General features: G+C 41.3%; 1 protein-coding gene across 1 annotated transcript; it reads left to right on the top strand.

Moving 5' to 3' along the window:
- Window positions 1-1,422: 1,422 nt before the first annotated feature.
- LOC115555137 (NACHT, LRR and PYD domains-containing protein 12-like) lies at window positions 1,423-13,938 on the top strand. The gene is made up of 9 exons (XM_030371829.1): window positions 1,423-1,430; window positions 3,655-5,166; window positions 5,986-6,162; window positions 7,746-7,919; window positions 9,708-9,881; window positions 11,047-11,220; window positions 11,438-11,611; window positions 11,783-11,829; window positions 13,311-13,938. The coding sequence occupies exons 1-9, from the start codon at window positions 1,423-1,425 to the stop codon at window positions 13,862-13,864; spliced, it is 2,994 nt and encodes a 997-aa protein (XP_030227689.1). The 3' UTR covers window positions 13,865-13,938.
- Window positions 13,939-15,727: the final 1,789 nt, after the last annotated feature.

Raw genomic sequence — 15,727 nt, 5'->3', positions numbered from 1 at the left:
AATATCTGCAGGGGGCATGTCGATTTTGGGGGAGGGCCCACATAAATACAGACAGGTGCACAAAAACCCCAATTGCAGCAGTCAACAGCAGCGCAAAATCATCAGCATGGCCAACAGCATTGCCTTAAGACGCACGTAGATCGCAAATAGTACACATTAAAGGTCCCATGGCATGCTATCAGGTGTGGTGTGATTAGCCGCTACAAGCCGTTTTGGAAATCTACCCCTAATGACATCACAGGTGGGCGTGTCCACCTAGATGTTTGACAGATTTCCAAAACGGCTTGTACCGGCTAATCACACCACAACTGGTGGCATGCCATGGGACCTTTAACACACACAAACAGCGAAATACAAAATACATTTGCATTGTGTGCATGACGGCACATTAAATACACACACAGCATGGCGCCAACAGCAATATGCCACGTCACGAAGTCGAGCAAATAAACATAAACATACAAAACAACAACTCAGCATCTACAAGTTTTGTGCTGGTCAAATCCAAGAGGGGCCTCACTTTTTCTGTGTCCAAAAAAGTTTCACTCTCTGGGTCTGTGAAGCCAGTGATTCCATAAGCGCACTGTTGTGCTCTCCAAAACCGTCGTGCCATCTCTCAGCAAACTGCGTCAATACATCCATAATACAGTCTGAGGGCCCTATTTTAAGGGTCTGAAACGCAAGTGAGAAGCGCCAAGCGCAAGTAGCTTTGTCGGGGGTTCTATGGCGCGGTCGCTATTTTACCAGCGCAAAAAATTACTCTTGCGCCCGGCGCAAATCTAAAAAGGGTTGGTCTGAAGTAGCCTAATTACCCGTAGGTGTGGTTTGGGCGTAACGTGCAATAAACCAACGATCATGCCAGCTCCCATCCCCTTTAAGAGCCATGAGCGCATTTGAATCTGACGAGTTGATATTTTGACAGTGCGTCTGCAGTCTCCGATGAGACAGATGCACATGAATTTCAAACTTCAAATGGCTCAGTTTATGGCCAAATAATACGGCCTAATTCACACATGGAATAAGGTTTTCTTCCACAACTTCAGAAATACTGAGTCCTCAAATAAATTTCGGCAAAGATAACTTATATGATATAACATATAATATGCGGTAACTGTTGTTCTATTTAATGATATACGCAATACATTATAAACATGGTTTATTTTGTATTCTGCATTATCGTTATCGACTTGTGTTCCTAATATCATGTGTCCCCCCATTAACATACATTGCCATGGACTGTATTATGCGTTACGTGTTTAGTTTGCGTGTGTTTAAACAGATGGACGCACGCACGCGCGCCCGCATTCATTAATTATTTTACACATACACACACGCATGCCCGCATTCATTCATTCTTTTTAACACTCACTCGCGGTAAAACAATGTTTTCTCACGATCAAATACTCTTCAATCCTAAAAGTTATGGGCATGTAAACGATGTCTGTGTCAAGAAAATATGTGTTTGCTGTACGGTGTTTGCAGATGCATAGATTTAAAAGTACAACTTATTACCGCTGTATCAGCTGTTCTTTCCTAAATAATTTACCAAGAATTTGTGGCTAGGTAGATGAGAGAAGCAAAGTGTATGCGCAAGGTGCACAAGCAACATTATGCATGCGCCCTTAAAATAGCATCTGAACAACGTGCCACTGACTTTAAACCAGGTATTTCCTGGTTTCTGGCGCAAGTTGTTTCTGAAACTGAAAAATAGCACCGGGGAATGTTTGCGCCAGAACACGCCTCCTCGTTTCACCGAACCGCCCCTTGGGGCTCAAGATCATTCCCTAATTTTCCGACGCGTGGCGCAGGAGGGAAAAGAACGCTCTGGGCCAGTTGCAAACAAGCAACGACACATGCGCCAGTGATTAAGTCAATTGCGCTGGATGCAAGATAGGGCCCTGAGTCTCTGTCGTTTTGCTGTGCTGTCCTGGTCAATTCGTGCACCCAGAGCCTGCTCAACAACAAAATCTTGTACCTTTGTTGGTTTATGTGCATCTCCTCTTGCTTTGTGGGTTAGATGTATCCTCTGGCTCTGTACACTGATCCCATAACGCACTGAACTCCGTTTCGGTGCGGAGGCCCTCAATACACGTTGGACAGCTGTGTACATACCAGTTGGACAGCTGTGTGGAGATCCATATCTTTTGATTGGAGCTATTTGGTGGTTCAAACAGGGTCAGAATCTTGCTCATCAGAAGCGCAATAAATCTGAAACTGGGTTCTGAAATTGCGTTCAGCAGTCCCACCGCTTCCACTCTCACATCGGCTTGGAACAAGTTTTCAAGTTTTTGCAGCTGGGAAATGTTTTCATGTGCTTTGCTTATTACCTGCACTGTGGCCATCGTTGGTCAAGCAGACGTTTTAGCGGCTAGGCTACTAGCTTGCATAATGGGCTAAGGTGTAACGCCGTCATTACACTTGAACGTTCCCGTGTGATGCATTCTGAATAGTGATAGGTTTACATGTATGTCAATCACATAGTCTCTATTTTGTACACCTTTTTTTATTTAGTTTAACAATTAATTTTTGAGATTTGACATAGTATCTGAAATCATATATATCTTAGCATAAAAAATGTAATAAAAAAGTAAACTACATTTTATTTTTAAAAGGGCAAAGACATCAAAAAATTGTTTCCTTGGCGCCGGGCCTGGCTCTAAAGGAACATTAGAAAGCATCTATTGTGGTGCTAATAGTCTCCAGGCTTCCCTCTTTAGACCAGCGGGACTGAATCCAGGACAGATGCTTCTGATGTCCTCAGTTAGTTCAGAGTAAAGTTCTCCTTGATTTTTGTTCTGTTCCAGAGGGCTGAGGAGAACGCACACGCTTTTCTAGACAAGGAGCTGAAGAAGCTCTGGAGGGATCTCTTCCCAGATTACCCACAATGCTCAGAGAGTCAGAGGGATGAGGAAGATGTGGATGGAAAGAACGGGGAGCAGAGGAGGCGCGCCATAGAGGGAGTGGTGGACATAACAAAGCTCTGCCTGATTGAGATGAACCAGGAGGAACTGGCTGACAAACTGGGGAACGGTAAGAGACTCTTATTTTCAAGCCAGAGGGGACAATTATTTTGAAGGGCAGAAGATCATTTTATCTTAAAAACAGAGTAGAATTACTCATCATCATTTTTTATTGTTGGTCTACCAGTTTAAATAGTTTGATACAGATACATAGGGTTATTGTGGGGTATCAGGTTAAATGCTTTGAAAATGAAGAATGTTTAACATGTAGCATGCAGTCCTTGTCACGACCAACTTCTCCGACCACAAGTAATGAAGCCACTAAATATCATGAAGTTGATAATTTAACAGGAAATATTGACTTGATTCCACTTGTATCACCATCCACTAACTGTTGTCTTGTGTTCTTTTTTCGTTTAGGCTCTACTGCTGTTCAGTGCCAAAATAACTTCAAGTCTCATCTGAAAGAAAAGTTCAGGTTTATGTTTGAGGGAATCGCTAAAGCAGGACAGCCAACACCTCTGAATGACTTCTACAGAGAGCTCTTCATCACAGAGAGTGGCAGTGGAGAGGTAAACAAGGAACATGAGGTCAGACTGATTGAAACAGCTACCAGGAAACAGACCAAGGAGGAAAATATTATCAAATGTGAAGACATCTTTAAACCCGTACCTGAACAAGATAAACCAATCAGAACGATAATGACAACTGGAGTGGCCGGCATTGGTAAAACCGTCTTAACACACAAGTTCACTCTAGACTGGGCTGAGGGCAAAACCAACCACGACATACACTTCGCATTTCTCCTCACTTTCAGAGAGCTGAATTTAATGAAAGAGAAAGAGTTTAGCTTGGTTGAACTTCTTCACCACTTCTTTATTGAAACCAAAGAAGCAGGAATCTGCAGATACGACAGGTTCCAAGTTGTCTTCATCTTGGATGGTCTGGATGAGTGTCGACTTCCTCTGGACTTCCAGAACAACCCGATCTGGACTGATGTCACAAAGTCCACCTCGATGGACGTGCTGCTGACAAACCTCATCAGGGGCGACCTGCTTCCCTCCGCTCGCATCTGGATAACTACACGCCCTGCGGCAGCCAATAAGATCCCTGCTAAGTGTGTTGCCATGTTGACAGAGGTCAGAGGGTTCACTGACCCACAAAAGGAGGAGTACTTCAGGAAGAGATTCAAGGAGGAGACACTGGCCAACAAAATCATCTCCCACGTCAAGACATCACGAAGCCTCCACGTCATGTGTCACATCCCAGTCTTCTGTTGGATCACTTCTACAGTTCTGGAAGACCACTTCAAAACATCCAAGACAGGAGAAGAGGTGCCCAAGACCCATACTCAGATGTACAGCCACTTCCTGAGGGTTCAGTCCATGCAGGGGGAAATTAAGTACAATGGAGGTGCAAAATCAGATCCAGACTGGAGTTCAGAGAGCAGGAAGATCATTAATTCTCTGGGAAAACTTGCTTTTAACCAGCTAGAGAAAGGCGTCCTGATCTTCTACGAGTCAGACCTGGCAGAGTGTTCAATCGATATCAGAGCAGCCTCAGTGTACTCAGGATTATTCACCCAGATCTTTAAAGAGGAGTGTGGGCTGTACCAGGACAAGGTGTTCTGCTTTGTCCATCTGAGCATCCAGGAGTTTCTGGCTGCCCTTTATGTCTTTCAGTCCTTCATCAACAATGGGGTCAATCTGCTCTCAGAAGAACAACCAACATCCGGGGAAGATGAACTCCTCCTCCTCTATCAGAAGGCTGTGGACAAGGCATTACAGAGTGAAAACGGACAACTGGACTTGTTCCTCCGCTTCCTCCTGGGCCTCTCTCTAGAGACCAATCAGATTATCCTACAAGGTCTGCTGGGACAGACAGGAAGTAATTCACAGACCAATCAGAGTACAGTGTCTTATATCAAGAAGAAGATTAGTGGACATCTTTCTCCAGAGAGAAGCATCAATCTGTTCCACTGTCTGAATGAGCTGAACGACCGTTCTCTAGTGGAGGAGATCCAACAGCTCCTGACATCAGGAAGTCTCTCTAGAGAATTTCTCTCTCCTGCTCAGTGGTCAGCTCTGGTCTTCATCTTACTGTCATCAGAAGAGGAGCTGGAGGTGTTTGACCTGAAGAAATACTCGGCTTCAGAGGAGGGTCTTCTGAGGCTGCTGCCAGTGATCAAAGCCTCCAAAACATCTCTGTAGGTTCACCAATAAAAGAAATACACAACACAAGGCTGTGTATATATATATATATATATATATATATATATATATATATATATATATATATATATATATATATATATATATATATATATATATATATATATATTTATATTAGAGCTGTCAAGCGATTAAAATATTTAATCATGATTAATCGCATTAATGCCATAGTTAACTCGCGATTAATCGCGATTAATCTTTTTTTTTTTTCTATGATAAATATCCCTTGAATTCTTTGTCCCATTATTTTTTCTCATTTTAATGATCTTATCAACATGGAGAACTGCATCGGCTTGCCTTGTGCAAATGTTTTTTTATTGATAACAACATTTGCTTATACTGATCAAAACAGGACGGTACAAAAAAAGCATGTAATGCAATTAAACGATGAACATAAAAAGATATGCCTTGAACATAGCAGTCAGGCTACTGCTTCTTTGCTTCAGCTCTAATTTATATATATATGTATATATATATATATATACAGGGTTAGGGATATCTCTGTAGTTGTACTAATAACAGTAGCTATTTGCACAATACACACAACGTGATATAAATAATACTACAATAAAAATGAATATTCAAAACCCTTTCAAACACTACAAAACATCTTTCCACTATTCAATATTTTTTTATCTACATATAAAGTTCTAATGTATTGAATCTTATATTTTGGTTAAATTAATAAAACATTTCTAATAAAAGATTTCATCACAATTCCTTCATTAAGTAAAACATATTTATTTTAGTTATATTAAACACAGTTCCTAATATGTTGTTTATTTTGTTTCAAGGCTGAATGACTGTAAACTGTCAGAGAGATGCTGTGAAGCTCTGGCCTCAGTTCTCAGCTCCAACTCCTCTAGTCTGAGAGAGCTGGACCTGAGTACCAATAATCTGCTTCAGGATTCAGGAGTGAGGCTGCTGTCTGCTGGACTGGAGAGTCCACATTGTACACTGGAAACTCTCAGGTCAGTTTTACTCAATGGTCAAACAGTTGCAAGTTCCATATCATAGGACATTGAACAGATTTACATCCAGAAAGTTAACAGGTCTAAATAAATAAGTAAAATCTCTCCTCTCAGTGCTCAAGGCACATTTTCTACTGGTGGCACTAACTTTTTCATTTGGTGGCATCATAGCAAATCTGTTCACATCCCTTTATTAAAGTGAAAATGTCCTTGGTCACGTACCATCTATCTTTGTCCATTCATTGAACAGATTCACTCACTTTAAATGAGATGTCAAATGTTTTGATTGCATAGGGTGCATGACCACATGAATTTCAAACATTAAGTGGCTCAGTTTATAGCCAAATAATATGGCCTTATTCACCCATGGTGCGTGTTCTTCTACAACTTCAGAAATACTGATTCGTCATGTAAATTTCGGCAAAGAAAACTTAACACACATATGATATGCGGCAATACATTAACAAACATCGTTTCTTACCAGTATTGTATACATTATCGTTATCGACTTGTGTTCCAAATTCGCATGAGTCCCCCCTATTAATATACATTGGACAGTATAATGCGGTTTGTGTTTAGTTTGCGTGTGCTTAAACAGATGCAATCATTATTTTTAACACTCACTCGCGGTAAAACATTATTTTCTCATTATCAAATACTAAAAGCTATGGGCTTGTACACGATGTCTGTGTCAAGAAAATATGTGTTTGCTGTACAGTGTTTGCGGATGCATTGATTTAAATATCAATGCATCAGCTTTTTTTTCCCCAAATAATTTAACCAAAGTTATCATTTACCCTAAAACGAGATTTTGTTTTGGAAGGCTGGGATATAGCCTACTTTGCTCAAGTTTATTATTGTTATTAGTACGAATGAACACCGTAGTATTACTACTACAGTGTTCATTCGTGCATGGATTTTTTTTTTCTCGTCAAAATGGAACGTCAAAATAGCAACACCAACTGCGCTTTCCGCTAGTGCATTTAGACCAGGTATTTGTCGGTCGGTTGCGCAACTGCTTTATCGATCTGTAAGATAGCACCATGTAACATTTGCGCTGGAAAGCGCCTCTGCTTTTCGCCGACAAGCCTCTCAGGGCGCACGTTTAGTGCCCTAGGTTTGCTGCGGGGGAAAAACGGCTTTGCGCCAGGTGCAAACTAGCAAAGATATGTGCGTCGGTGTAGAAAGTCAATTGCGCTGGATGCAAGATATGCCCAAGATGACCGAGGCCTCCATCTCATTCTATTTGTGTTGCCATGACAGTAAAAGGTTTGCATAGGATCCAGTTTGTTAATGATAGCATCAGGTTTATTTTTTATAACATTTCTATTGTGCTCATAATCATGTAGTCAGACCGAAAGGTGAACTTTAGAGTTTTTTTGTGAAGATAATAACAGCTTCTTCTTAGAACTTGGTATTTTCTAGGAGTTTTGTTGAATCCTTAGTTATTCGACCTCTAAGTAAGTCATAAATTGAAGATCAACTGTATTGACATTTACTTAAACTACTAAAACATTTTTCATAACCAATTGAAAGTAAACATAATCACAATATCTGACATGTTCTGTTTGTTTTGTGCGAAGGCTGAATGGCTGTTATCTCTCAAAGATATGCTGTAAAAATCTGGCCTCAGTTCTCAGCTTCAAATCCTCTAGTTTGAGAGAGCTGGACCTGGGTACCAATGATCTGTATGATTCAGGAGTTAAGCTGCTCTCTGCTGGACTGGGGAGTCCACACTGTACACTGGAAACTCTCAGGTCAGTTTAACCTAATGTGCAAAAAGTTACACCACAAGTTCCATATTAGAGGACATTGATCATCCATTAAGTAAACAGGTCTAAATAGATAAGTTAAATATGTCCTCTCTGGGCTCAAGACACATTTTCTACTTGTGGCAGTATTCGTGGCAGCCTAGCAAATTCTTCCTAAATAAATACCTACTCATACTTACCGGCTGCTAATTGGATAAGATAAGATAAGATAAGATATAACTTTATTAATCCCCCGTAGGAGAAATTTGTATGTATAACATACTCAAATTAGGATTTATTTTATTTTCTGGCATCATCCAAAGTAGTGCATTTCTTCCCATGTTCTTGATCAGAAAACAATGCCTGTGCTGCGGTGACATTTTTCACAATGCATCAAACACTGTTGTTTTCTGATCAAAGCATTGTGCCTCAATAGAAACTTTGGCAGGTCGTGTTTCCCAATAGAGTGATCACACCGGTGCAGCAATAGAGCCGCCCTATAACTTCCTGCACTGAACTAAACCTTGTCAGTTTGAGTGCATCGCAGCACCATTACCACTCATCTTATCAAACACAAGACCTCCATCTCATTCTATTTGTTTTGCCATGACAGTAAAGGGTGTACGTTATATTCAGTTTAAAGGTCCCATGGCATGCTACTTTATGGATGTTTTTATATAGGTGTTAGTGGGTCCCTAATACAGTACATTTGAAGATGTTTCAGAAGTTCCGCTTTGGTGCAGAATTACAGCCACTACGAGCCAGTCCCATGATGAGCTTTCCACAAATGTGCAGTTTCTGTGTCTGTATCTTTAAATGCTAATGAGGAGGAGAGAGGCGGGGGCAAGGTGGATAGTGGGGATGTGGCCCTGAGCAGCTTGTGGCCACGGTTCCATGCGCTAATGTTTACAGTGGATGTATCGCAATGGCTCGGATTCATAATATCATCCGGAGGCGCACACAGCTTTTGCCCCTGTTCTGTAAATATTTTAGAACACTCCGGGTGCTCCGGCGAGAGTTCTTGAGCTCTATATCTAAATAATATAATATAATATATAGATATCTATATAATATAATATATATTATCATGGCCAAAAGCTGTGTGTGCCTCCGGATGATATTATGAATCTCAAACGACTGCGTCGCGTACGCTGACGCCTCTGGTTCTTCCACTTCCACATCAATCTGAAGTACAGACTGAACCGCGACATGAAGGAGAAAGGGATGTTGCCGTTTGAGGACTGTTGATCCATTGTCTTATTGGCGGGCCAAATTCTCTGGATGGGCAAAGCAGAGAAAGGGGAGGTAAACTGGCCCATTCTGACGACATATGGGGCGAATTCCAAATCGGCCAGTATGGGCTTTAGTTTTTCAAAGGCGGAGCAGGATACCTAGTGCTCGTTTTCACCTTTTACGCCATTTCCACCCACTGGGGGACCATAGACAGGCTAGGGGTACTCATATTTTTGTTAGAAAACCTCATAAAGTGAAGTTTTCATGCCATGGGACCTTTAATAATGGTATAAGGTCTATGTTTTATTACTTTCCATTCTACTCATAATCGTGTAGTCAGACAGTAAGGTGAACTTTAGAGTCAATGAATAACTTCTTCTTAGAATTGGGTCTTTCGAAGAGTTTTGTTGAATCTTAAGTTATCTGACCTCTAATTAAGTCATATGTGAAGATCTACTTTATTGACATTAAGTAAAGCGACTAAAACTTGTCTGATAACACATTTCTAATAAAACATTAATCACAGTTCCAAATAACATGTTTTGTTTATTTTGTGTGAAGGCTGAATGGCTGTGATCTGTCTGAGAGATGCTGTGAAGCTTTGGCCTCAGTTCTCAGATCCAACTCCTCTAGTCTCAGAGAGCTGGATCTGAGCTTCAATGATCTGCAGGATTCAGGAGTGAAGCTGCTCTCTGCTGGACTGAGGAGTCCACACTGTAGACTGAAAACTCTCAGGTCAGTTTTACTCAATTTGCAAACAGTTTCACAAGAAGTTCCATGTCAGAGGAAAGATGTCAGATTTGACAATAAGATGTCAAATGTTTTGATTGCATAGAGGGTTTTTTATTTTTTTTGCAATTTCATTGAAACTTTGCACAGACCACCTTTTTTTATTCTCTGATCAAAGTAGAGTGTATTCATTGGAACTTCAGCGGGTCATGTGTCAGGGTTGGTTCTTGAACCCAGGTCTCCAGCGTGAAAGTCTCAGAGTAAAGCCCTGAACTTCGCAGGAACTGAGGTTGACTCAAGTGCGACGCAAATAGCATGATAAGTTTTAGGTTTAAAAACAAGAAACCTAATCCATAAATTTAAAAGGGCAAAAAACTAATCTCACAGCTAATCCAAAGGGTAATCCAAAACTCAAATTACTTGACAGGCATAGGTTGGCAACAAGATCGATCCAGTTTAGAGCAAACAAAGACAGAGGTCAAGATTAATTTTACTCTCAGGGTTCAATGAAGACTCAACAAAGACAGAGTGAAAAGACCAGGCTTAAGTACTGTGAGACAATTGGCTAGGCAACTCACATGATTACTTAACAAGGGGAAGGTGAGTCTGATAAGCAGAGTGAACAGACAGGTAGAATCGGCGACATGTAGAGGTTGTCTACAAAAGTCCAACATTGTGACATCGTGTTTCCAAATAGAGCAATCACACCGGCGCAGCTATACAGCCGCCCTTTAGCTCCCTGCACTGAACTAAACCTTGGCAGTTTGCGTGCATCGCAGCACCATTAACACTCATCTTATGAAACACAAGACGCCCATCTCATTCTATTTGTGTTGCCATGACCGTAAAAGGTGTAAGTTGGATTCAGTTTGTTAATGATGGTATAAGTTTTATGTTTAAACATTCCAATAGTAACATTCCTATTGTACTCATAATAATGTAGTCAGACAGTGAGGTGAACATTAGAGGTTTTTTTAAGACGTTTAATAACAGCTCCTTCTTAGAACTGGGTCTTTTATGGAGTTTTTTTTGTTAGTTATCTGACCTATAATTAAGTCATTTTTTTGAAGATCTACTGTATTGACATTTAGTTAAACATTAAAACATGTCTAATAACACAATTTAAAAAGGAATAACCGTTTCTCACATGTTCTGTTTATTTTGTGTGCAGGCTGAATGGCTGTCATCTGTCAGAGATATGCTGTGAAGCTTTGGCCTCAGTTCTCAGCACCAACTACTCTAATCTGGGAGAGCTGGACCTGAGCCTCAATGATCTGCAGGATTCAGGAGTAAAGAGGCTCTCTGCTGGACTGGGGAATCCACACTGTACACTGGAAACTCTCAGGTAAGTTTTAGTTTTACTCAATGATCCAACAGTTACATCACAAGGTTCACTATCAGAAGGTATTTGACTGATTCACATCCAGAAACGGTATAATTCACACCGTGTGTCCGTGTGTGTGTGTGTGTGTGTGTGTGTGTGTGTGTGTGTGTGTGTGTGTGTGTGTGTGTGTGTGTGTGTGTGTGTGTGTGTGTGTGTGTGTGTGTGTGTGTGTGTTTAGCTTGTCTGGCTGCCTGGTCACACAGGAAGGCTGTGCTTCTCTGGCCTCAGCTCTGAGCTCCAACCCCTCCCATCTGAGGAAGCTGGACCTGAGCTACAATCACCCAGGAGACTCAGGAGCTGCGCTGCTCTCTGCTGGACTGGAGGATCCACGCTGGAGACTGGACACTCTCAGGTATGGAGAGGACAGCTCACCACTCAAGGACAACGTCTCCTACAAGGATTCAACCTGCTGCTAGTTGAAGTTGTTTGAAAGGCAGCTGTAACTCATGTTGTGTTGAAAGTGATGAGACCGCAGATGATGCAGGTGAATGTTTCAACATGCCCCAACATGTTTACCCCCCAGTGTGGAGCACGGTGGAGTGTGGAGGCTGAAACCAGCGCTAAAGAAGTGTAAGTGTCTGTATAGTTTGATTCATCACAACATACACTAACTATTGAGATGGAAAGTCCATCCACACAGCAGGAGGTGATGTCCGGTCATTAATTTACATTTAGGGCATTTATCATTCCCTTTTATCCATAGCGACCTACAATAAGTACATTTGTCATAAGAAAGTGAAAGAATATATCGCTGACGGTACAATAAGGATGTTCATAGAACCATGTGCAAAGCACCAACAATCGCTCGGTAAACCCATTCTCCATATTCAACTTATGCCGCTTTTCCACTGCATGGTACCAGCTCGACACGACTCGACTCAGCTCGCCTTTTTTGCGTTTCCACCGCGAAAACATGGTATCTGGTACCTGAAGTGGCTGCTTTTTCTAGTACCGCCTCGCTCTAGGTTCCAAGCGGCTGAGCCGATGCTAAAAGGTGACGTCGGCAGACGGCCGGCCACTGATTGGCCAGAGAGTGTGACGAAGTCACGAGAGCGACATGGCAACCATGCTGGTAACAGCCATAGCAGCGCCGCAGCCAACATATTCCACTTCTTCAACATGCCAGCTAATAATACGAACACGAATACCATCGCATCGATGTTCTCCATTGTTGTTATGTGGGTTCTGTCCATGTGTGGGTTACGTAGGTGTTGTTTGCGTCGCATACAAAAATACGTCACGGCCCTTTCGCGCAGCCGACCCCGCCCACGTCCCGGAGGTACTATTTGCGGTGGAAAAGGACCCGCGCTGCTACCGTGTCGAGTCGTGTCGAGTCGTGTCGTGTCGAGTCGAGCTACATGTGCGGTGGAAAAGCGGCAATAGATAGCTATGATGGTTCAAATGTGGACTTGTGTGTATTTTTTCTGTGTTTATGTATATCGTGTGTGTTTGTGTCGGTTTGTAGGTGTACATTACGTTTTATGTAGTGTATGTATGAAACTGTTCTATGGTACCAACATTTAACTTCCAGCCTGTATGTGAGCCCAGCTTGTTCAGTCTGTTGTTTACATTGGTACTATGGATGAGAATTGGAACCTTTCTAAGTCTAATATCTTGAAGAGTATGTAGACTATGGCTTGGATATTCCATTGGAGATATCAACTAGTTTTAATGTATAATATGTCGATGTGTATGTTGTCTAAAGTTGAGGGAGTAGATGCAGTTGATACATTTTCATAGGCTTCAATGTTTTGACTGGGACAGCCAATCACACACACACACACACACACACACATGGGATTTGAACTTTAACTATCTAATAGGCACAATAGTCCACTATAGTAGCAATCATACAATAGTTTTAGACTTTCTGTGTTAATGTTTGTAGAGTAGATGAACGTGAAACAGGACAGGAATAATAAGAAGTAGGCAAGACAACAGCACTAGTGATGATGATGATGATGATGATGATGATGATGATGATGATGATGATGATGATGATGATGATGAAGAATGGTAAAACAGCTCATGATGTCTTGTTCTCCCATCAGATGACTGTGAACTCACACTGGACCCCAACACAGCCAACAGAGAACTCTCTCTGTCTGAGGACTACAGAAAGTTGACTCTGGTTAGAGAAAACCTGTCGTATCCTGATCACCCAGAGAGATTTGACTCCTATCCCCAGGTGTTGTGTAGAGAGGCTCTGACTGGTCGCTGTTACTGGGAGGTAGAGTGGGAAGGAGATGTTACTATAGGACTGGCATACAGAGGAATCCAAAGGAGGGGGGGGGATGTTGGCAGCTGGCTTGGAAGGAACTACGACTCCTGGAGTCTTTGTTGTCATTATGGTGGTTACTCTGCCTGGTACAACAGTAGAGGAACTGAGATATGTCTCCCCCCCAATGGCTCTCACAGAGTAGGAGTGTATCTGGACCGGCCTGCTGGCACTCTGTCCTTCTACAGAGTGTCCCCAGGTGGAGGAGGGTCCTCAGACACACTGAGACTCCTCCACACCTTCCAGTCCACCTTCACCCAGGAGGACCTCCTCCCTGGATTTGTGTTATTGAGTTGTGGTGTCTCGGTGACTCTGTGTCGGTTGTAGCATCACACACACACACACACACACACACACACACACACACACACACACACACACACACACACACACACACACACACACACACACACACACACACACACACACTTTCACAATCACACAGACACACACACATACACACTCTAATACAAAAACAAACACGTATATCAATACACACTACAAATACACACAAACATATATTCACACACACACAAACACATACAGTATATAAATACAGATATGCATATATGGATACATGAATAAAAAAAAAACGGAATATACACACAGTTTTTTGTTGATTTAATGTACTCAACTATAATCAATACTAGGGTTAAGCAGGTTTTACAAAGAATATATTTCTAATGTAAAATATATTTTAAATATTGTTTGATTGTAAATCAAACTTGTTTATACTTCAATATTTTGTATATTTTGACATTAACAGTTTCAAACTAAAGGGCTCTGATATCAGTTTATATTTTGATAAGCCAACCATGGAACCCTATTTAAAGCAGATTTAATATTATATTCATAATGAAAGCGGTCTGTTAAAAGCTATTTATCATGTTGTGAATGACTTTGAACTTTAAGAATATTGATTCCTTGTGTTCTGTTGGGAAGAATACAGCAGCAGAACATGTTCAGATTTTAAAGATATGTGCACACCTGTTTATGATTAGTAATGTCTGCTGCTTCTATTGTTTGAGTCCTAGTATTTATTGTGCACATGTAAGGGACTCTTTTTCTGTTGTACTGGTTAATAAAGCATAATGGTGAACAACTCAGTGGGTCAACTAAATTTTCTTGTGTGTTAATATTATATAATACTAAGTGCCTTATGTACGTGTCTGATAAATGAGTCAATAGTAAGATCTGAGGCTGATTATATAGCCATGCTTTAGTACTCTGTTATTCCATAAGGAGCCACTAGGGGGCGCCGAATCCATCTCAGTGCAGTTCACCTTCTGGCCAACATTATCAGAGTGACGGAGACACAGATGTGTGTGTGTGTGTGTGTGTGTGTGTGTGTGTGTGTGTGTGTGTGTGTGTGTGTGTGTGTGTGTGTGTGTGTGTGTGTGTGTGTGTGTGTGTGTGTGTGTGTGTGTGTGTGTGTGTGTGTGTGTGTGTGTGTGTGTGTGTGTGTGTGTGTGTGTGTGTGTGTGTTTGTGTGTGGTGGAGGTGTTTCGAAAGGTTGAAGAAACTTTGCTGCTCATCTGGCTGTGTGGTGTTTGCGTGTGTATGTGTGTGTTTTTGTGTGTGTGTGTGTGTGTGTGTGTGTGTGTGTGTGTGTGTGTGTGTGTGTGTGTGTGTGTGTGTGTGTGTGTGTGTGTGTGTGTGTGTGTGTGTGTGTGTGTGTGTGAAGAATTACTCTGCTTCAGAGGAGGGTCTTCTGAGGCTGCTGCCAGTGGTCAAAGCCTCCAAAATATCTCTGTAGGTTCACCAATAACATGTATTACAGTACACAACACAATATACATACTAGAATATAAAAGTTACATGAATAATATATTTATATATATTTGTATAAATTGATCCCCACCCCCTGTATTTAGGCAACCTTATAAATGTATTGTACTATTTTTGTTGGCACTCAAAAATATTTGTAAAGTCTCTTGTTCTCTTTCTTTCAGTCCCTTATGTTACCATATATTTGACCTGTTCTGTATTAGTAGCAGACACATTTACAGTAAACTGCTTTAAGTTATCTCAATTACTTCAAATAAACCTTCCTGCATGTAGATTGCCGTTGCTGGAACATTTCTTCATCCTACTTTATTTTATAATAAAGTTGAATTCACTTGCTCACTGCTATCTAAAATAAAACTGAACATTCTGCCCATGGGATAACGAATCAAAGTCCTTATTAGA

The sequence above is a fragment of the Gadus morhua genome, chromosome 12 (assembly GCF_902167405.1).
Source record: "Gadus morhua chromosome 12, gadMor3.0, whole genome shotgun sequence".
Classification (NCBI taxonomy): Eukaryota; Metazoa; Chordata; class Actinopteri; order Gadiformes; family Gadidae; genus Gadus; species Gadus morhua.
Note: the sequence above shows the minus strand (reverse complement) of the source record. Positions and strands in the feature narration are given on the sequence as shown.